The 23409-nt window shown below is 42.8% G+C and overlaps 1 protein-coding gene across 1 annotated transcript in view; it reads right to left on the reverse strand.

Annotated features, from left to right (window-relative positions):
• Window positions 1-2228: 2228 nt before the first annotated feature.
• Window positions 2229-23409, reverse strand: part of LARGE1 (LARGE xylosyl- and glucuronyltransferase 1) — a 287919-nt gene continuing 266738 nt past the window's right edge. Inside the window, exons 12-16 of the mRNA XM_035903233.1 lie at window positions 23267-23409; window positions 18516-18794; window positions 11967-12113; window positions 6630-6825; window positions 2229-2426 (exon numbers count right to left, since the gene is read on the reverse strand). Coding sequence (XP_035759126.1) covers window positions 2229-2426; window positions 6630-6825; window positions 11967-12113; window positions 18516-18794; window positions 23267-23409 — 963 coding nt within the window. The remainder of the gene's footprint in view (window positions 2427-6629; window positions 6826-11966; window positions 12114-18515; window positions 18795-23266) is intronic.

A 23409-nucleotide genomic window follows, 5' to 3' on the forward strand; every position in this document is an offset into this window, starting at 1 on the left:
AATCCAGTCCATCCTTGGGCAACACTGTTAAAGCCAAGGGGAAGTGTACATCTGGAAATGAAATTTTAATATAGATGAAACATCAGAGTGGCCACATGAAGCTCCGACTGGAGATTTTATGTAGGTACACCCAGTGTTAGCCCCTCTTAGGCTCAGCTTTTGATATCCTTCTGTGCATTAGCTAATCAACAGGGCTCTGCGCTGCAGGGTTCTTCTCATTCTCAAAATACACAGTGACCTTGGCCCTTAATGGTGAGTGATACGGGACTCAGGGAGTTAAGATTTTTATTTTTTTTTTTAAATATCTTAGCCAGGACTGAGCACTCATTTCACTTTTTCCCAGCTCTTCCCAGCTCTTTATGTAAATCTTTACATAAAGCCATTAAGAACAGAAGAAAAGCACTTTGGAAAATTATGCAGTGATGTATTCTTATGCAGCCAACACTCCCAGGGGAAAAAGTGAAAATTACACATAGCCTCCCGCCCCTTTTTATTTCTTGTCAAAGATGTTGCCTTTTTTGGCTTTTCTTATATATACACAGCATGATGAACTGATATTTGTAGTTTAAATGTCTGGTTTAACTGCGTGGTTTCCACTGTAACAGAAAGCTCTCACGAAATGTCAGGTTAGAAATAAAACCAAGCTCTAGAGGGATGAGATGAGGAGGAAAGTAGAAGGTCCAGTGGCTGAAAAACAAAATGGAAAAAAAGTGAGCAGAGCGCAATATGGATCCATCTCCCAGCTCAGGCAGTGGAATTGGTACGCGTGGTTGTACGGGGATCTGGGGTAGGGAGACAAGACGCATTTCTCACTGAGTTGGTTCTACTTTCTCTATTAACATTGCAACAGAAATTACAAATAGCCCTGCAAGGGGTAGTGCATTAAACCTCATCTCTTCATCCCATGTAAACACAACATTAATACTGAAGAATAAAGAAAATGGTACAAAGTCCAGTGTCTTGTTTTCTGCATTTTGCTTGTTAGGTTTCCTGTCCGCCCTCCAGCATACTCCTGTGTGTACCGAAGTTGTGAACTTCACCAGCCCGCGTTCAAGCAAACACTCACACTCAGATTCCCAACACATTCGTTTCTCCCCCTCGAATGGGGAGTTTATTCCTAACAGTTCTGCTGCTTTTAATTATAAACTCCTTTAACGAAGTAGTTCTGAGACCTTGCAGCAGGCAGCAGGAGAGCACCAAGGCTACCAGTTGCCATGTTTATAATCCCCATTCAGCAAAGAAGTCCCAAGGCCCAGTGCCTTCACGGACGGGCATGCACTGAAATGAGCCTACAAATCCATATCCCCCCGCACAATGTGCCTTCTAGGCAAAATCCGATTCTTGCCTAAAAAAGATAGAGAGTTACAGCCAGGCCCTTTATTTTATGAGACACACACGAACAAGTTGCTCTGGTGAAAACAGACCTTACACTGACAAGTTTTGTTCGCTTGCTGGCAGAGCTACTGATCTTCTTTACTGGACCACCAGAACTGAAGATGGGAACGAAACACAAGGGAGACGTTTCCTTGGCAAGGAAAGGAGCAGCATTTAGGACAGGGGAAAGGCAGGGTGGGGTATAGGGGATTTTCCTGATAAAACAACTAATTTGAGAATAAAAGACCAACCGATACCATGTATACACCTAAACCAGTAACACACCTCCTCTGGAGTGCAGTATTGTATAAGCGTCCCCTTCGTTTTCAAGGCTAATTCAGACCTTTGGCTCATCCTGCATTAGCAAGGTCATCCATGTTAACTGGGCCCCTGTGAAAGTTCACAGGTGAAAGTTCCCTTTTAGAGTAGTGCAGATTTGAAATTCACAGGACAGCGACCCGAAGATCTTCCTTTACAGATAAAAAGCATGTCAAATTATTAAATAGCAACATGAAATCCTATATTCCGAAGGTCTATCTTTGCTCTGCGGTTAGGAGAGCAGTGTGCGTTCCCAGCCCCTGCCCAGTCCCCACCTCCAGCGGCACGGCGGGCACATGGCCGCCCCTCTTGCTGACACCTCACGAATGCTAAAGCTGAAAGGCCTGGGGTAGTCGGGGAAGGGACGAACGAGCATAGTCCGAAGACACGTCACTTCAAATTTCTACTGTTAGAACTGCCGGGTATGATATAAAAACAGAAAGTATTTCTCAGTTCGAAGTTTGAAGACCGGGCCCCAAACGTCGAGTGACTCCTCCCTCCGGTGTCCCTGTTTCCCGCACACGGGCTCCACTGTGCTAGCTGTTGTTCTCTGCCGTGAGATATTTGAGGGCTGCAAAGCCATAGTGGCGCGACATATCCTGCTGGAACTCCTCCTTCAGGGTCTTGAGACAGATGCGGTATTGCTTGTTGGAGCGAAACTTGGTGATGTCGAAGCTGGGGGCGTGCGGCATGTGGATCATGTAGGCGTTGGGCAGCACCGTGAACTCGTACTCCTGGGGGAGAAAGACACCGGCTGTGAGGGTGTTCCCAAGCCCTCTTGCAAATGCATCTCTCCCATACCTCCACAATCAAATATGCTCCAACATGTAACATTGCGGTGTGGGTCTCGGAAAGAACAAACCCATACAGATATGCCAAATAACCCTTCTTTTTTTAAAGTTGCTTTTTCTTGGGTTTATGGAAGATCTACTTTCTCTTTTAAAATGTTTTTCTCCATGTAAGCCAAATGGTGGGGAAACAGTACAAAAGGCATGCCCGAAGCCGTGTCTGCAGCACAGGTTTTGCAGTAGTGTGCTTGCAACCAAGACAGCTGTGACTGCACACAGTCTCAAGTGTCCATGCAAGAGCATGTTTTTGCCCCTACAATTTACCTTGTTTGAGATGCTGGAATAAGCTATATTTACAGAGGCATCCATTGCACTACATATGTTGCCTTGCCTGTATACTAAGATACTTAGAGTGAGAAATCTGTCCAAAACTATTTATAAACCTGAAATAGGGAGAATATGATACCTTACAGATGACACGTGAAAATGGACCTGCTAATTCCATATGCTTTGGGAAGGTTTTACGCAAATTAAGTTCTCCTTCACAAAGTATGAGATAATGTTTTTATTCCCCCTCTCCTCTAGAACTACTTCACTAATTCTCTTTATGTATATCTGACCAAGTTCTTTGACAATTTTTGTCATTAAAAATGGTGGTTCATTTAAATCTCAATTACTCCTGTTAGATGTTTCAATTTTTATAATTAAACATATGATCATTAGAGCAAAGCTGAACAAAGACTGATTCTCAGACAAGGTGCAAGTTCACTAGTGCAGGGTGTATAAGAACCAGGTACCTGCTCCTGTAAGGAACTGGGCAGAAAAGGGATGTGAACCTCAGTATTCTCTAGCCAAGTGAAGTATCCTAACCACCAGGATGCTATTTTTTATATGGAACTGCAGAAAGCCTGAGTTGTATGGGATGCAAATAACAAAGAAACTTCGAAGCCTCCACAGGCAAATTTCCTGTTGTCCTCACAGTTTCTATTTACAACTGTTGCCGTATTGACTCATTAACTGTCTCTGCAGAAGACACTGGGCAGGGAAGGAACAGCCGCAGAGCGTGCTGGCTTTACAAGAAATGGTGCACAGCCTCCCCTGGTTTGCAAAGTCCGGTCACTTGTAGATTTAGGAGTCTGTGCAGAGACACAGAATATCTGCAGCACAGAGGCAGAGTGCTCCAAAACATGAGTGTTTCAGCTATAAATCTTTCTTCACCTAACAAAATCTAACCAACCCAGAAAAGCCTGAAAGCTGCTGGGTTACGATGCTACCAGAAACCAAGTGTTTGAGCAACACAGCCGAAAATGAAGCCGAAACAAAATGGAAAAAAGTGAGCAGAATGCAATGTGCATCCTTTTCCCAACTCAGGTGGTGGTACTGGTGAGCCCAAAGTGTAGCTAAGGCTGCAGTGCCTTCCCAGAGACACCTGTGAAACGGTGGCTGTGTAGGACAGCTAGGTGCAGATGCAGCTGTATGGCTGTTCCTTACTCATTATGGGAATGCCTGTTCCCTGCCAGACAGCGCTAAAGCGGTCAATCTTTGTGCCAAATTACAATGCTCTCATATACGGGAATGGAACCCTCTGAGCTTCTGTTTGGGATGACAAATGTACAGCAAGAGCAAAATAATCTGATGCTCACAGGCAGAACTCATTTAGCTGGAAGAGGCTTAGAACTAAACACAAAACCAAAGGCTGGCACGATGGAGTGAGGAGAGCTGATAAACTAGAAACTACAAAATATGTCTCTACAGGACCTTAAAACTAAGGGCTGAAGTGTCAGAGGAAGATGCATCCCCCCTCATCCAATCCTTTCTTTGTTCTCTGTTTGCATCTCAAGTCTGTAACCCTGCAGGTCAGGGGCCGGCTCCGCTCTGCAGTGTAAACTGTTCAGCACAGCTGTGCTCCCATCCCTCTGAAAGACCTTCAGGCATATAAAGCCTTCCAAAAACTTACATGAGTCTCCTGCTAATAAGCGCCTTTGAAAGATGCTGGGCTGGGGTCCTGGAAAAAGGATTGCTCACAGTCTAGTTCCACAGTCCCTGGAAGAGCAGGGAAAAGTCTCCTGATGACCCGTCCCTACTACATGGAAACATCTCCTGGGAAAGAAACACACTTGCAGGAACCTCTGTCCCTACCTCACAGGTTAAATTCTTTAGATGGAGACTCTCATTATCTACGTATTTGTACAGCATCCAGCTCAGTGGACATCTGCCTGCCCCCAGAATGACAATGACAATAACCTCCATGCTGTGGGCTGCTCCGGAGGACAGCAGCGGCATGGGCCCTTGGTGAGGGGTCTGAAACAGTTCTCTCAACAGACACTGCAGTTGCGGGGAACAGTGAAATAACCAAATTGAGAAGCTGCTCCGCCTGCTGATAATGAAGCCAGCCAAGCAGCTGGCAGCAACCTGATCTGTGGACACCCTAAAGCAGAGGAATGCCCTAGTGGGAGGCAGCTGGTGCGATCCCACATCCCCTCCAGGCTGATTTTCTGGGAGAACAGGCCAATACCCATGTTGCTACAGCTGAAAACTAAACTTCTTTTCAATGTGAGAATGTTTTTAAGGCTGGAAGAGTGAGAAAAACAATTCCCCAGAGTTAGTTCCAACCCAATGGCCATTTAAAATATCTGTACTGTGATCAACTTGAAAAATGTTCCAATTTCTCATGTGTGACTCTGTATGCTGGGCAAATGTCTCCAAACAGAAGAGTTAAATCATGAGTGCTGGATGAGAGCTGCCAGTGGGAACATAAGCCTTGTTACCCAGATTAACTAATAATAAATCATTACACTGGCACTCTCCACAACTGATGGTTAATTAGTGTTTGGAAAGTGCACTGGAAAATTAAAGTGCTATAGCAAAGCAAAGTATTATTATTAATAATAATATAAGGGACAATTTTTTTTTTTAAGTCTAATAACTTTTTCTCAACATAAGTAGGTAGAAGTTTGTTGGGAATGCCCTTCTGCAAACAGAGGGCAAGTGCTGGCCAGCCCAAGGCGACCGTGTAGTTGTAAGCAGAAGTAGAAAATAATGCTCCCATGTAGGTGCCTGCACACAAATACACTGTAGCCCACGCCCCAGAGACACAATCTCCCAGTAACTTGCCGCATGCTTTGTGCTACTCTGCTTCACATAAACTGGTAAGAGGTGGGCAGAGAAGGATCAGCTATATTCCAGATAGATAGCAGAAGCTAGCATAGGAGGATACAGATGGCCAAAAAGTACGGGTTTTGGTTAGCATGAAATGCTACTAGTTCAAAAGCTGGGACGGAAACCAAACTAAGAAAAAAAACCAAAACAAAACCCCAAATAAAAAGAAATGCCACGACCCAGACCCTGCTGATTAGCACAGCGGTTAGCTTCACATCCGAGAACAGCAGGGAGATGCCAACCCTGCCATTTCAGTGAGCAGCAGCACCGGGCTCCCATGGAGCCATAGTCACTGCCAGTCTCTGAGATCTAGGTTGGTGGCAGGGACCTTGGCAGCTCTGAGAGCTCTAGTGCCAGTCTGCGTCTCTCGAGCTTTCTCTGCATCCCTGTTCTTACATATTCTGCCCAGCAGCTCCATCCCAAGTCACAGATCCAAGAGGCAGGTAGCCCTAGGATCAAGCGCCTGGATCTTCTAGAGTCTGCCCCACAGCCAGACTTTGGAAATGTAAAGTCCTTGTTTTTCCAGAGATGCACTGTAAATCCAGGCCAGAAATTGAAGATGCTTGCCTTGGATTCAATTTAAGATTGCTTTTTGAGTTCTGAATTAGCATTTGGGACTCACCAACCTCTATTTAACTGAAAAACTTCCAGTGAGGTCTACAGATCCCCTAGTAGGAGACTGAAAACAAGTGCTGCAACGCTTGGGCACACTGTTGGGCAGGAGGTGGGCACTGCAGGGATTGTGCCACTGAGAGACAACAACTTTCTTGGTACTGACAAATAAACTAACTCAGATTCAGTTCTCCTTTTAAGGCTTGACAAGGACTACACTAAGTGTTCCCAACTCAAGAAGCACTCATTAAGGAGCTCAGTAAGGCCAGATGAGCACTTCAGTGATGCAAAGCCCGAAGCCTTTCTACAGAACACGGATTTCATTTAACAACCCTGCTGCCCAGCCCTGGGTTAGATACGCAGGCGCCGTCTCCTCACCTGTGCATCCAGTTCCATGATGTGAGCTACTTTGTTCCAGCCAAATCCAACAAACCGCCTGTCATACTCTGGGCAGTCCTTCCTCACAACAACGTATGGCTCAAAGTCTGCTTCCCACTCAACGCGGTAGGGGGTGGTGGCTGTTCGCCACTTGGCAAAGTTCGTTGGCGCGTGCCCTTTTGTCCAGACGTGATACCTTAAACAGAAATAAATGGCATGGACATGGGGAGGCATTTAGATAGAACGCATCTCGGCGAGGCAACAAAATGTTACTTGTTAGATGAAATGCTCAGAAATAAGGACATTAGCTTACAGTTCACATCATCATTTTCAGGACATATTGGAGGCAATTTCTAGGACTATTTCCAGCACGCTTCCCAGAGCCTCTCTGTGCTCAATGCTTAAACACATCTAGCTGGTGAAGGATAGTGTGAAAACACTCTCTAATGCTAATGTGAGAAACAATTACAAAGTACACAGACAGTTCATCTGCACTACAAAGTGCTGTGTCTCGTTCCTAGCAACCAAGTGGCTGTATCAGTGCTCTAAAATTGGTGTGAAATTCTGTAGCTCAGGTAAGGTCCCTAAAATTAGCTATTTCTAAACCACGGTGACATTCACGATCTATTTTATATGCAATTTTATAATTTGCATGAGAGACACCTGCAGTTCTGGATAGATGTTCTCTTTTATTAATTACTGTTATTACTATGGCAGGAGCCAAAGTGCATAAGTAAGTTAATAAGTAAAATATTACATAAAGGCTTTCTGCTGTACTTTCTACAAAGTAGGGGGTACCCATGTGATCCTGAGTAAGGTAATCAGTTTGATTTACAGAAAAAGTTCATTTTATACTTCGTTAATCTTGTTTAGGTCACAGCAGGTCTCTTCCAAACACGGCTTGAATCCACCCCATTAGTGCCAGGGTCAATGACTCTCTCACCCACTTATTCTTCTTACACCTTTCCAAAAATCAATGAGACAGGCTCTTTCTGCAGACTCATACACTAAATAATGAAACAAAGGCATAGCAGGCCATCTGTATTACAACACTCTGAGATGTGTAACAGAAGGGGCAAAACAAACATCCTGCCAGTTTGTCATGTAAGGTACATTGAAATCACAGGGATTGACTCATGTGCTAAAGTAAAAGGATCTGAGCATTAAATATTTGCAGAATGAGGACCCGAGGTGATGTTTCAACCCCAGAAATACTCGTAACGTTCCAAGCCATTGCTAAAAACAGGGACGTAAAATCACAACCTCTGAGTTTCCACTTTGACTGTATATGGCTTATAAATGGAAAAACAGAGGTGTTCAGCTTTGCTGACTCCTTGTTCAGGGGCAGTGCAGGAGGACAGAATTATTAGGATAGCACTGGTGTCCCAAGTAACGTATGGTCCTTTGAAGGCTGCATTTCTAAACTGTAAACAGGTTGCATCACTTCCAGATATCTGGCTTGGGGACCTGGAAAAACAAAGCCCTTCCATATTAAAAAAAAGTGACAGTGAATTAATTTTCTAGAGGTTATTAGAAACCAGTGCCAGATTCACAAAGATCCTTACAATCCCTAATGGGATCCTTTGGAATCATGTCCGGAAAGCCTATCCCTTTTCCTGGTCTCTTTTGGAAATGAGTTGGTAACCTACCCAGTCACTAATGGGCAGCTATTTATACTGGAAAAAAGCACAGTCATACTGTGGGGTTTAAAATGATACGGGATCATGGAGGATGCTATATCTTCTAACATCCTACCTCCGGCATTTTGAAATTAATTATGATAATAATAATAATGACTACTAAACACTCATGAAGTGATTTGTATCTTCAAAGCTCCATACAAACTTTGGTTAATTGAGAGATTCCTGCAGAGAAGCAGTCAAATGCTGCTGCTATTCTAGTAACACTCTCCCACCGATTTAAACAGGGGGGGACACAACGCTAACCATAAACCCAACAATTTCTTTCCACCCTTTTGGGGGAAAGCAGTGTAAGCTGTTACAGCATCTCAGTGAGTTGAGAGAGCTGACCAGCACGAAAAAAGAAAAAACATAGGGAAGAGACAACGAAGGGAAAATATGGAAATGAGATTGGAGAGACAAAACAAAGCAGGAGGGAAGGAGTAGACCTGACTGTACCAAATAAAATAACACCACAGATGATCTGCTTGCCTCTTCAGAGTGACTGATGTGTGTGGAAGGCAAGAGGAAGACAAAATGATGGCTAAGGTCAGGACAAAGATTAAAATGACTACAGGATGCTCAAAGAAGTTGTGCACATACTAATTATAAAGGAATAATTAGACTGGAAACAAGAATTGTGACAGTTCAGGATTACATACATGTGTGTACGTACAACATATACGGGTCTACACGCATATATACACACACACATATATATAATCTGCTGGAGCTAGGTCTTGGCCAACGGCTGATCATCACATGAAATGTACTGCAAAGTAAGATGTGCAGGCACCATTACATGGATGTCCATGTAAAAGAAGGTACCATAAAAGAGTGAGTCACTTCCAACAGACTTTACTCTCGCTGACGCAGTTGTGAGAAGGGGTTCACTGTCTGTATCGGTCTTCCATCTCACAGGACAAATTAATAAATCTAATTTTCCTGCTCAGGCCCTTCTCACTTAAGATTGAAATACTCATTGAATTTTAAGGCCACGCTCAATCTCACTGAGTCCCAGGAGAACTTTGTGAAAATTGTGAACAACATATTTTTCACTACGCTGGCAAATTTGACAAATCCAAACCAAATAATTTGATCTCCGTAAAATGATGATGAGTTTCTTTCCCACGGTTCATGGAAGACAACTGCACACACACACCCACCCCACCCCTGCTTTGGGTCAAATGTTTCATCTTACTTTCATTATCGATTGCTTTTATTTAAAATCAAATTTCAAAGCTATACTAAACTTTGCTAAAGTTAGCAAAATGAAATTGTTATTCTTCTCAGAGTGTTCTTCCTCCCTGCCTTGTCCCTCACAGCTTCCCGTTTCAGTGAGAAAGATGATTTGGTGAAAGAAGAACTTTCCCAGTTCTGTTCTCAGACGCTTAAACATTTTGCTGGATTGTGGATGCAATCAGTTAATTAGTTAATCAGTTGTTGCTGGTTATGTTTCCTCAATACGATGTGTCTTCTACCAGCCGTGGTACTCCTTGTGCCTGAAAGCTGTGTCGGCAGCGCGTTTGCGGTTCATCAGCTACTCCCCAGGCCCCGAGCAGACACATCCTCGCGAGGCAGAGTCACAGCCAGCACCTGCAAACAAAGCCAGCAAGCTGGCACGGAGCAGCCCACTGCCACGGAGGGTTTCCACACAGCACACCTTGCCAGCCGCCGATGCTCACATGTCTTCCCTTTTCTTCTGGTGGCGACTGGGGGATGTAATTGAGAGCTGTTTTGTACTTCTTAGCTGCCCAGAGGTAGAAAAGGTCACCATTTGGAAAAGAGGTGACAAAAGCAATTTCAGCGAGGGGAAGATTGTAATCTACCGTGCGGTGTGAGGGACTGGGATGCTGCAGGCACTCTCAGCAATCACTGTCACAGCAGTCCTCCCCAGCTCACTCCCACCCGCTCAGCCTCGAATTGCAGCGTTATTAAAGCACCTTGAAGGTGGAGGTGGAAATTCTCAGCCCAGATCACAGCTGCTTTGTGGCTGTTGATAGATTCGGGCAATGAAATGAGCCAAAGCAAACTGGGGAAGCATTTGTAAAATGTGTCCTACATTAATATGTACACCGGCTACAGACCGCATGTCCTTCAATTCTTATTTAACCTTGCTCTGGCAAAACTCCCACTGACGTTAAAGAGAATTTTGCCTGAGTGAGACTTGAGAAAGGATCTGCAAATCCGGCTGTGTGCGTAACACTCCAACATGCTGTACAGCTTTAAGATGAAATCTGTAGTGGAAGGCCACTGCTGTGCAAGCTGAAAATTTGATTGTTGGTGGAACGTAAGATCTGAAAATCCCAAGGGTGTCATTTTCCACTGGTAGGATTTTTTTCTTCCAACTATGGGAGAAACAATAATTTTCTATCAACAAATCTCCTGTTAATTTGTATGCCTTTGACCGTTAGAGAATGATGGCAGACTGAAAGGCACTTGCTCTATCAGTATCCTTAAGTAATTTTCCAGAGAGAGGCATGCCTCTCTCAGTCACCTCAAGTTTCTATTTCAAGGCAGTCACTGGTAGAGGTAGTGTCAGAATTATGTTTTCCAGGCTCACACGGGCTGTCTGCCGTGACATGTGCATGAGGCCACATGAGGGGAGGGCGGCTGCTGCAACGAGAGGTGTGTAATACCGGAGTGGGAGAAGTGTGGGGAAAGCTCTGAAGTAAGGGAAGGATGGGAGAGGTGATAGAGAGCTCCACCAGCCATGGATAGTATCTAGCTTTTTCATCATTTTTATCTCTAGATCTCAAAATACCGTAAAAGGGAGGTGAACATTGTTACCTGCATTTCAGAGACGGAGAACAGAGATGTAAGGAAGGGAACTGATACGCGTACCACCTCCCAGCAGGGCAGTAGTGGAGCTCAGAAGAGAACGCAGGTCTCCGAAGCCCCCTCTCTGTGCAATATCATAAGGCCATATTGTGCTCTTCCCATCACTGCGATGCTTTACAAATGTCTGCTAATCAGACCTTACCGCACACACCCAAGAGACAGTTAACCTCTGGTAGCTGCATTTTAAAACTGAAGAGTCTGGCGGATAATAGAAGGGACTTGTTCCCAGCCACAAAAGGAGTCTGCTTCAGAGAGGAGCTCCAAATTTAGGCGTTCTTCGCTTCTGAACTTCCAGGCAGAGCACACTTTTACCTCTGCACTGAGAAACTCTCGCTGTTTAAGCGGCTGTTTCCCACTTTAAAAGAGCACATGACAAGCCTGCATTTGTTTTTCCAGCAAGTCAGGAAGGAAGCGAACCAACAAGCAGAGAGAAATTATTTTTGGTCACATGAGGGACACAGCTATCCAGATAGTATTTGGCAGCCAAAAAGCAAATTACACGCACATGAGTGTAATGGTCGCGCTTGATTTTGTAGTGCAATAAAAAATGATGAAAATAAAACAAATTCAATTTAACAACTGAAGTCCTTCAGTAGAGGATTATAATACTAGATAAAATGCTGAGCTTACAGATGGAATATATCCACATACGATTCTGTTCACTGCCTTTCTATGAAAAGGGAAAAAAAAATTCTGATAGGTTTCTTAATGGAGCTAGGTAGATGACAGTGAGAGAGGAAAATCAAATATTCACAGAACATCAAAAAAATCTTTAGAGATAATGACCACAGGTTCGACAAAAAGTACTTTCCATTACCTGAATGTGAAGAGGGTTCCCATGTCCAACATAGATAGCAGCTCTGCTTTTGACTTGGGGAAGGAGAGGCGGTAGCGCAGGGTCTCAAAAGCAGGTACGATCAGAGCTTTCTTGGTGTTAGCCAGGTCGAGCTGGATGACGGACTTCCTGGCAAAGAGAAACAACAAATACAAGCAGGAAAATTTTAAACTGAGTAAATCACTTGGTTTTTCAAAGTGAAGAGCAGAGAATGGGCAGTTTGATACTGTAAATGTAACTATGGCCCATATTTTTTTTCCTAGGGGTGTTTCATATTTTCCTCTCCTTTTGAATCTGCTGCTCTAAGAGCAGGGAGAACAATCCCAGTTCAAAAAGAGCTTGTGTGCTCGACTCATCAGTGCTGCCCTGCGTGCCCAGGGGTGCACAGAGCTGAACGAGCGCTCTGAGCACGACCAATTGACCACCGCTGTAAAAGAAACATACTTGAACGTCACTACATATGTGGTAAAGAGCTGCCCAGTCAATGGCAGTTCTGAAAAAATGGGATTTATCTAGGACTCAGGGAGACTTTACAAGGTGAAGAGCCGGGAAGTTCGGTTGTGTTTCAGCCTAGCTGTTCTCTGTGCTTGCTGTGCCATCATACTTGCTTTCTACCTCTGCTTTAGAGCTCTGTGTGTCCTGCAAGGTGAGTGTTACCTTAACACCGCTATGGAACAGATATTCGCCCTCAAGAGCACAGTTGCCATGATGGTCGGTCTTTGTTCAAGGCAAGGCACAGATCTGCTGCAACGGGACGTGGGGCACATCAGCAAAACTGTAAATGAGCAGTGTTTTTTTGACTGTTGTTAATCACGTACGTGGTAGTGCCCAGAGATCAAAGCTCACTTGTGCTTGGCTCCATACGTAGGGCAAAGAGGCTGGTTTCCTGCAGGGAAGAGCCGTGCACTGGATGGGCTGAGATACCTTGCTTTTTGCCTTCTTTTGCTGCAAGTTTTTCGGTGCATAGACTGTTTCGGGGTGTGTGTGTGTGCTCACATACTGCATTTTGCACAGTAGGGCCCTTCTCCAGGCAGGGGCCTTAGGATGACTGCTGCAGGAGAGCAACAGCTTCGCAACCTTAGGTGCTGCCTGCCAGAGGTATTTCAGTCTGTTCTTTCCTAACAAACTAAAACCCGAAGAAAAAGAGAAAGAAGTTACTTTTCCATCCCCAAACTGAATCTTACTATGCTTGTCATTAAAAATAACTGTCTCGATTTTCCTTTCATTATCTTCATATTTCATAGGAGAAATATGCCTCTCTCTCCCTGTCAAAGTCAGTTCCCCTTAACAGGATTCACTGTCCTGACTTTTATGTTTTTGCAACAAGCAATCAAGGACAATGTTGACAAGCAGCAAACTCTCTACAGCCTTATAAGATGAAGGAATTGGGATCACTGTCATAATAACAGAAGGACCAAATAAACCACTTTTCTAGGCCCAGAATACCTAGAATTCATTTATATTGCCATCAGAGAAAAAGAAGAAAAGCAGGGCTATTTAATAAAACCTGAATTTTAGAGAATTCACACTACCCTATAGGCCTGTTCTATAAAAAGAAATCTGTTCTCAGTGCCTTACTGCAAAATTTGCATTGTTTAAAGAACTCCTGCCACATTCCAGTGAACTTTTCACAACTGAAGGATTTTAGCAGCATCTTTCCTCACTAGCTTCTCCCTCACCATTGCTAATGGCCAAGATATCTGCACGTAAATAGATGAATCCTTCGCAGTCAGCCTCCACGACCTTCCAGAATCTCTGAGCAGTGCCAGCATCCTTTCTTCAGGACACCCTTAATGTTTCTTCCCCTTCACACCTTCTCTGCAAGCAGGGCACACTAACAAAGTGTCTCTGACAACATCTCTGGCTTTCTGGACTCTGTGCAATCTATCAGCCTTGAGTGGTACAGCTTTGGGGATTCAGTTCTAGGAAGGAGTAGGTAACGTTTGCAGTGATGCTCACCCTTTGAGCTCTGCAAGGTAACAGCGGCTTCCATTTATGGTTGTTGCGATCTCTTTGTTGGATGGAGAGCTCAAAAGTCCCAGGCAAAAATCAAGGCCTTGCTGTGCTTGGCACTGTCAAAGAGTAGGAGACAATCCTACCCACCAAAGGTCACAGTCTGAAGTTGGAGAAAGCTGAAGTAGGTATAGGTATCAAGAAAGGGTAACAGCAGAGACTGTCAGACAGAGCAAGCTGTGTTGAACCTAGTGTTGAATGTGACTTATTTTGTAAGAGATGGGATACAAGCACAAAAATGATATGGGTATCAATAATCCTTTCTGCACACTCCCTACTCTTGTCATCTGCAAATTTAAGATAGGTGTCAATGGCAAAACTGTTGGAAAGAATTCTTTATGAAGAAAACAAAAAGGTAGAGTGAACAAGCTGATACAAGAGTCTGAAATCACTTGCATCGTCAAAGGTCAATATGAAAAATTAGGTAAGTGGAGAGAAGCAGAGGTCTGAAAACAAGATGCTTGTAGCAGATGCAGTCTAACGCAGGAACTAGTGGAGGTACTTCAAGAGTGATGTAACATAGCAGGATAACCTCTGCAGAAATATTTTCAAGAGATATGTGAGCATTTGAGGTGCACATTGTTAAGCTCAAAGTGGAGGGGTTCACCAAAACTGAGCTGGGAGTTGAGACACACCCAGTCAAGAAGTCCAGCAGCATTGACCTCCAAGTAGAATAGCCTGTCTTTGATGTGGACTAGATGACATAAAGGACAATATAAAGGGAAGAAGGAATCAGTACTGACATCCAGGTGTTGAACCTGAGTGACAAAGGACAACAGAGGCCATGTGAATTGTGATAAAGGCAGGGAGGATTTGGTAGAGAAAAAAACACCTTCCATTTTCTTCTGGAAACTTGGCTGGTGGTCTGCTCCTTGGACAACCAGCTGAAAGTCTAACTTCTTCCTACTGGAAGAAAATCTGCTTTTCCTTTTATGTTGGGTTGACTTTTTTCCATTTTGAGTGGAGGTACCGTTTGCCGGTTGACTGGTTCTGTGATACTTGGAATAGGAAAATTTTTACTGTTCGTGTTGCAAGATATGTGGAATGTAATGTAAGGAATACATTTGGTTATTTTGCAAACCAGCACTGGATAGACTGTTTAATTCCTGCACTATCCTTATGGGGGCTGTTTTTGGGATTCAGTGATACCAATTCAGTATCCATTTTCCTCTTATCTGTCTTTTTCCCCAAACCCCAAAATAAGGGTATGTGATTTTATGAAGAGCTTTCTCTTTGCTAGTGTTGTCCAGGAAACCGTTTCCTAGGCATCTTTGTGTTCAGACCTGATGTATGTCATTCTGACACAGTGAAGGTTGGGTTAAATTTCTAAATCTACTAATCAACCCTATTTTTTGCAAAGCATGGAAGAAATGAATCTTAAACCATGAGAGTCTCCTGACAGGTTGAATGAACTACAGCATGTTGTTATCAATCTTTTCACCTCCATGGTCCTTTCCAAAAGTTAACACAGAATTCTCATCCTCATGGGGGCAGATAGTAATATCATTCCCATTTTTGGAGGATAGAGAAGCTCAGAGACAGAAAGGTTAGCCACCTAATCCTAAAACACTGGATTCAGAAAAAAAAAAAAAAAGAAGAAGAAAGACTCCATTAATTCAAATTTGCTTCCACCATCAGGACTCAGTAAGTGGTTAGTCTGAGATCAATGAATACAGCAGTGACAGAGTTTGTGGTAAGAACTTCAAGAGCTGTCAGTCCACTGTTAAATTCATTAGAACATTTTTCCCTCTGCAACACCATTGAATGCATGGCCTGCAAAGGCATCCACCAAATGAAAACCAATAGGCGTGACGTGAAGTGTGTCTCTTGCTGAGGTGCTAAAGAACAACCAGAAATACTTCACAACTCATGTTGCAGGGGGACAGGTATAAAACCTGTAGACAGAGCTTGTGTGCTAGGTCCCAATTCATGCCACATGTGTCACTGCAAGTGAAGGGCATATTTTACACAAATGTGTCAGGAAAGAACTTTAATGCTAGCTGTGACAACTGTAGATAAGCAGCCTGTCTAATTATTTTATGTTAGAAGAACCTTTAGGATGACCCCCACACCTTACTTGTAGCAACCAGAAAGAGCCTTTACCTCTGGGGGAATGACAAGACAGCCTCAGTAACTAATGAGGGAAGGTGACAGAAGACTTTGACTCAGCACAGACTGTAAAAGTGTCTGAATTTCATAAACAGGAAATCTTTAAATGATACATTTCTTTCCTTTTGTACTTCACAGAAGAGTAAGGTAGGACAAAAAGGGGGCGGGGGGGAGGGGGTTGATGGAGATTAAAAGTATTGACATGGTCTTACTTGGCAGCTGTGAAAAAGCTCAATTAGCACAAATCTAAGTGCTAGCAACAGATACCTAGAGGGACAGGTAACCATCAGCTCCATCATCTTCTCCTTCAAAACTGACCATAACCTTTCACATACAACACTTTCAAAATATGTTCAAAATGTTTTTCAAAATTCCTTTCTTTCTGAGAATACATTCTGCGTAGAGCCACACTATACGATATACGGAATCAGCAAACTCGCCGTGAGAGGGACTCGCCTGGCTCATCCTGTACAAAGCGATGCCTCAAACACCACACTATTTCTACTTGCTCACGGCTGTTCTAACTGAGGAACCGAAGAGGAAAATATTTGTACGTCTCTCCAACAAACAATCGCTGCCATTCAGATAGGTAGCACTAATCAGCTACTTGCAGAGGCGGTGGAAACAGTCAATGCAGAAAGATACAGGGTGTCTGTATTTAAAATAATCTCACTGCACCTCCCTGCTATTTTGCTCAGAAAAATCATTACTGAAAAAGCAACGAAAGCCTCTAGTCCACATGCAAAAAAAAAAAAAAAAAATCCAATCCCTTTTTAAAGAGCTGGGTAGTAGCAGATTGGCAATTTCAACATTCCCAGGCAACAGAGACTCACAGTCAAGGTTAAGGTGGTATGGGCCTCACAACAGGCTAGAAGAATAACACAAGGTCTCAGATGCAACAGCTTTCAGCGTGAATCTGATTTTTTTTCTGAAACAGCACCAATGGGTGGCATCGCTGTGCATTTAGTCCTATGATACATTATCACCATAAGAGAATTATTTCTATGGTTGTAATATCTTCAGTATATTGTGGTACATCATTCTGTCTTCTCTCCTCTCTTCTTCCTTTCAGTGCTGGCTCCCGTCAGGGCACTGTGAAGCAGCATGGAGGAACAAGTTGGTTTTTTAGTACTACATGCTGGTATCAACAGCTGCTATCCTTGCTGTGTCCGGCATCGATCTGAAGAAATGTAACAGTATGCAACACTAATGTCGAAAACCAGAAAAGCTAATAACAACTGTCCCTACGTGTATCTTGACACAGATAGTGCATGCAAGGGACAGAATTATTTTGGAGTCCTCATAGCACAAGTCAAAAAGAAATAAAATAAGTGGGAAACAAGCTAGTGCAATAAAACTTCAATGATATTATTGAAATTCAGTGTCTTAAAAGCCATAGTGAATTTGGTCCTGTACATGGACGCAGAAATTGAAATAAGTGATTAATTCTCCACGAGGGAGAAGTGAGAAGATGCTTATTGAGTTGTTAAACCTGAAACAAAGGAATTCCTCCATAAGTTTACAGTACTGGAAGGTATATTTCCCTTTACGCTCCAAAACCCCAGGCCCATGGACTGAAAAGAATCACTGACAGGCAGACCCTCACTGGAACACTTTGATCAACTTTTACCAAATTAGAACAGAGATGAAAACCAAAATTGGTCAGGACTAAGAAACTGAAATCCTCCTGCCTGGCCACAGGGTGTCCTCCTTGCTCTATGCTTTGGCCTCAGATGACCAGCCTCTGCAGGGGGAAAAAGGTCTTTATTAAAAAAAGCTCAGTTAATGGATCAGAGGTCTGTAGTTTGCTCAGCCCAACCTGCTCACATTCATCATGATACAATACACACCCAGGTTACTCTTCCCAGTTTCCTTATGCTAATTATTTTGCCTTGACAGGTGCTGGTGTTGCAAACATATTTTTGAGCTGGTTGTACCATCGCCCTCTTTTCAAGCTATGGAAGTGGATTAAGAGCATGTCACAGGGACAGCAAGTTCAGTAATGCTTTGCATGTTTTTTCTGTCACTGTCATTAAGAACCAGGGATGTTTAGGGAAATTGTCTGGTTCGCATCTCTGCTAATGCGGGATGCTCTTGCATATACTTAGTCCAGTTCAATTTTCAAATTGATTTTCCTGTCCCCTGAGGGAATTATTCTGATGGCTAACAGGGCTTACGTTTAGACCTGAGTTTTTTCTTTCATAACTGTATTGGTTTACTTCCAGTTACAGCCCCTTCCTCTACCCTAAAACTTCTTGTGCCTTGCTAGGCGTTGTTACACCTTAAACATCTGTAAGCTGCCTTTCAGATCTGCTCAAACTGCATTGTTTTGGGAATAAGTGAGAAGGGTGGTGTGTGGAGGGGCTGAAAGTGCGGGTGACAGAGGGAATCCCTCCACTATACATTTACCTGAGGTACTCGTAGAGTCCATACATGGGCAAGAAGTCAATGTCAGACAGAAACATGTATGGTGTGCTGATATGCTTCATAGCCACATTCCTTAGCAGATTCACAGGATAGAACTGCCCCTCCTTGTACACGATATGATAGCCGACATTGTGGCGGCTCATAAGTACTTCTGAGCCCTGGGCGTAGCGCAGAAATTGCTGGGCTTCTGCATCAGAAAGATAGAGCGCCAGGCTGATTGGACCTTCCCAATGTTTGCAGATGGCTTCAAGCATCTGGAGCCTGAAAAAGGAAGGGTGAGAATAAGACAAGGCTGTCTCCCTGCCTGGGACTCTTTGCCTGGGTTCGTCTGATCAAATGCAGATATCTATCTCCAAGTGAGACAGATTGGGGTCACTTTATATGCTGTGGAAAGCAATAAGTATTTCTACAGTACAGTTCATCTCATCTAAGTTGATGTCTCCTTCTGGACAGATGGACTGCACCCTAGATATTCCTACTTTTCTCCACTGAATACAAGGGAGCTTAAGATGGCCCTAGCCCAAATACACACATCCGCAACTTGGACACCTGAAGCTAGGTGAAATCAACACCATCCTTTCTGCCTAAAGCATTGATGCTGCAGGAAAACCCACATGGATGGTGGGACTTCATCTGATGGGAGCTTGGAGCAGTTGCAGGGATCTGTCCGTGCAGATCTACTTACAGGACAGGGGTCGGGTAATCTGTTTAGACAGTGTTTAGTGCCCAATTCATGCTTCAGGTCAAGCTATTCTCACACACTAACACACTACGGGGCTCTTCAACAAGCTTGGGGAGGAGAAAGGTGTACAGACCCACAGATCATTTTACCTCCAGTTTAGGAAAACCTTCCCCAAACTTTGGCAAAGCAGTTAAGTCAGTTCTTAAAAGCTATTAGAAGTGATAGGTCAAGGGAATACTAATTTATATGAACATTTGCATTGACTACAAGAAAACTCACTGTCAGGGGAAGGGCAAAAGGATGACACATTGATAGAAATGGGATTTACTATGTGTAGGGAGTAAGGAGAGAAGGAGGGAGAGACTTTGCTGTGGAATATCAAAAAACATTTCAGACAAAACCATGATTTAAAGTACTAATTTGTATATGTTTTAGCAGTATCTCAAGTTTTATTAAATCATTTTTAAAACCGATTGTATCAATGTATATTTCTTAAAACTTCCAGCAGTTACAATACTATTCATGAAAATGACAACGCAAGATCTCATACACAAATGTAAATCAAACCCAGCCTAGTCAAAATTGTTTAAGCACTTAGGGTATTTTATAGAGAATTGCCTAGAGATTAAGATATACCACCCAAAAATATAGCAAGGACTGATTACAAAGCCCCTTGAGTTAATATAAAGGGAAATGAACCTGTGCAGCCTAGCCAGATATTCTACTAAAAATTAGGAAGAGCAGACTATGCAACATGATTATCTTCTCTCCCTTCCAAATCCACATTACTAGATTTTTCCTGTTAATATTTATACAGAACATAAGAAAAGTTTTCTGCATCATCGTAATCAGAGAAAATAATTTCCCCCTCCTACTATCTCCCTAAGCTTTGCAGCAGAAAGGAATGATATACACATACCAGCAAGCACACATTCTGATTTAACATTAATAGCTTTTTCCTGCATTTCTGAATGATCATGATGACATCCAAGACGATATAATCATTTTTTCTTAGGCATGAGATATTACCTTCACTAGTCTATACCTGGTACATTATTTTCTTTTTATCTGTTATTGAAACAAAGGTTATTATCAGCCTGAAACATACAGCCGAATTAGAAACACAAATCGATAAAAAAGATCTAAAAAGTATGTGAAGGCTTTAGGCTTTTCATTGTACAAATAATAAATAGAGAAAAATAACCTTCCCCCCCCCCTCCCTTTCCAACATAGTGGAAACCTATTAATCAGGAGACTCCAATTCATCAGCACTCAAATTTAGGGCAGCCTTTTAAAAATGGAATACTTGCCTAGCAAGAAATGCAGCAAAATGCCTTTCAAGGACTCCAAGCAGTGAACAAATGGCATACATAACTTATTTAAACGGCACACCTGATAACGCCTGCAAAGCTTTTCACGACAATTCAGTGGGAACTGGGTTTTGCTGGTACAAATTTCCAGTTGGACAGCTTAATGCCCTTTAGAATACTCCATTTTGCCGTGTCGTTCTCATTGACAGGCTCCACTTCCATGAGCTTGATACAGGGGCTGCTGGGTGATGCTCCACAACCTACTCTCTGCAAGTTGTTACAATAGTCTCCTTTGACCATAAAACTTAGAATTACGCGTTTCTAAGGACAACATGACCAAGTTATTTTGGCTTTGTTAGCGATCTTGAGGAATGCATTCTCTTAAGGACTTTAGAGAAAACAAATATACTCCTGTACATGAGGTCATCATTTAGTTGGTAATTTTTTTTAAAGGTCTGTTTCAGTCAAGAGAATTCTGCTGGAATTCAATAGTTTTTTGAGATTATTTCTTTTCACTTTTCTTCTTAAGAATACTCAACGAATTTACAATTTATTCTCACCCAGACTTTAATCAGTGTAATGCTTATCCTGTCTTTCCTTGTCCACATCCTGATCTCACATTTTGGTAACTCTGGCTTCTGAGCCCCAGGTACGTACCGAGCCTTTAAAAAGGCTGCCTAACCAAAACACATGCATGAAAATCACAGCGATGCAACCAAGCCATCACCCAAGAAAATGTCACAGCAGTATAGAAGGTGACAATTAACCAATAAGGAACAACACTAAGACTGTCTCAGAGCTTCCATTCAAGGACGTTAATGTTAGCTCCGGCACAGCATCCCTCTCTTCCATTCCCCAAGCCTGTGGCACAGGCAAACATAAGCCTGTCACGATAGTCACGCCAGTCTCAACTCCAACGGGACCATAACTGGAGACACCGGGAGTTGTTTTTTGCCTTTCCTCATCTCGGCTGATCGTTTGAAAGAACGGTGCAGGAATGTAGCATGTAGCACATCATTTATGTACATGTCATCTTACACCTGAGACACTTCTTAAAAGTCTATGGCTACGCTGGAGGAGTTTAATAAAAGTGGTTTAAAGAAGATACAAAAAAAATAAGGCGGCAACTGAAAGATGTGAGAGAAAACAAAGCAGCTAAACAGTTCTTTGGTATGATATTATTTATTGATTTTAGCTGAAAGAAAGTATTTCCAACTCAAATCAATAATTTATAGCAACACACCAACGAAGTAGGGAAGATTTTTCCTGCACAGTATCAGGAGGGCTGTTCTTCCTGAATAAAAATGTGTGGTTCTCTCTATCAATAAGAACATGTGCCCCAGTGAGGATCCAGAAAGGGAAACAGATGCTCAGACTTTGCATCAGTGCCAGTGAATCAGCACTGAGCCCCAGCTCATTGTTTTGAATTAAATTCTGGGGGGAAAATACACCATGTGCACACAGCAGCTTTACTAATTTACTGTGGCACCCGCTCAGGGTCTGGCTTAATTTATTCCTTTCGTTTTTTACTCAAAGGTTTGTGAACACTTAAGAAATGTTTCCTCAATTAAAAATCAATAGAACAGACACGGATGCGCATAGCAAATCATAACACAATGCGCAGGATGCAGTGCTGAGGTACTGGTGAAACACAATAGCCCTCATTTGTTCGTGCTTATTTTTAAGCAGGCTGTAAATGGGTTTTTTTGTTGATCTGAATTCCTCTGACTCTCCTGGAATACTGCTGACCTTCCTCTAGTGTAGCAGTGGTGGTATTCACGGGTGGTGGTGTATTCTGTATGTGCTCAGATAAATGAAATACCAGCTTCTGGCTAATATTCAAGGAGTTCTGACCTGTTTTGTAACCCACTGTGACAGCAGTAACTACAAAGTTTGGACTAGATTCGAACTGAGAAGCAGAAGAAAAAAGGAGACTGACAATTCAAAATTTCACAAAGGTGGCTGATCCACAGTGCGCTTCCAGAGCTTCTAAAAAACGACAACTAATTGCAATGGTAAGAACCAGAAGGGTGCAGGTGGAACTTGTCACAAAATGGTATTTTTTTTCCCCAAATGAAATACCAGTTAAATTCCACTTTATATCAGAAATTAAGTTGAAAATAATTAAATAAGAAATGTTATTCTGCGAATCAACATTCACATAAGAATGGAATGACTCCTCTCAAAAGGAGATTTTTCATTTCACACTAGCACATTAAAAAAAAAAAAAGTTTTATTTTCAACTTCCCAATTTGAAATGAAAGTGTTTAGTTTTGATTTTCTCTGTAAGAAAAATCACTAATAGAAACTTTGAGCGAGGACAATGCCAGTGAAAGCAAAACTAACATTGTCTAATAAGGAAATACTGTGTGTAAAATCTGGTCAGCTACAACCGCTTGCCTAAGTCTCTCATAGACATCCTCTGTTTTTTCTAAGTTGCCGCAAACCTCCATAAATGAATAATCCCTCACAATTCTGACAAGCAACAGCCCCTGCAGTTCCAATATTCAGCTTCTCATGAACTGCACCCACACTCATGCGGCACTTGCAGAGCTGAAGTCTGGATGCAGGTGTGATAGCTGCGTGTGCTACTCCTAATTCAAGAAAGGTCTTCAGCACGACATCCAAGTTTCTAGGAAAGTGAGGTTTTTTTCTCTCCCCAAAGCATTATCTAGTTGGATTTCTCTGTAAGAAAATACTCATTGTCTCATGCTTCCTGAAGAACAAGACCTTTTCCCTACCTGTCCATTGAAAGCTGAGCCACCAGCGTTACATCGGTATTGTCAGAAGCGGGCTCATATTCGTAATGTAGAAAATACAAATGAGTGCGATGGACGGTGAAACGTTCTCGGCGAAATTCATAGCATAAGTCATCCTCGTCCAG

Source organism: Egretta garzetta, unplaced genomic scaffold, assembly GCF_000687185.1.
Source record: "Egretta garzetta isolate BGI_Z169 unplaced genomic scaffold, ASM68718v1 scaffold51, whole genome shotgun sequence".
NCBI classification, from domain to species: Eukaryota; Metazoa; Chordata; class Aves; order Pelecaniformes; family Ardeidae; genus Egretta; species Egretta garzetta.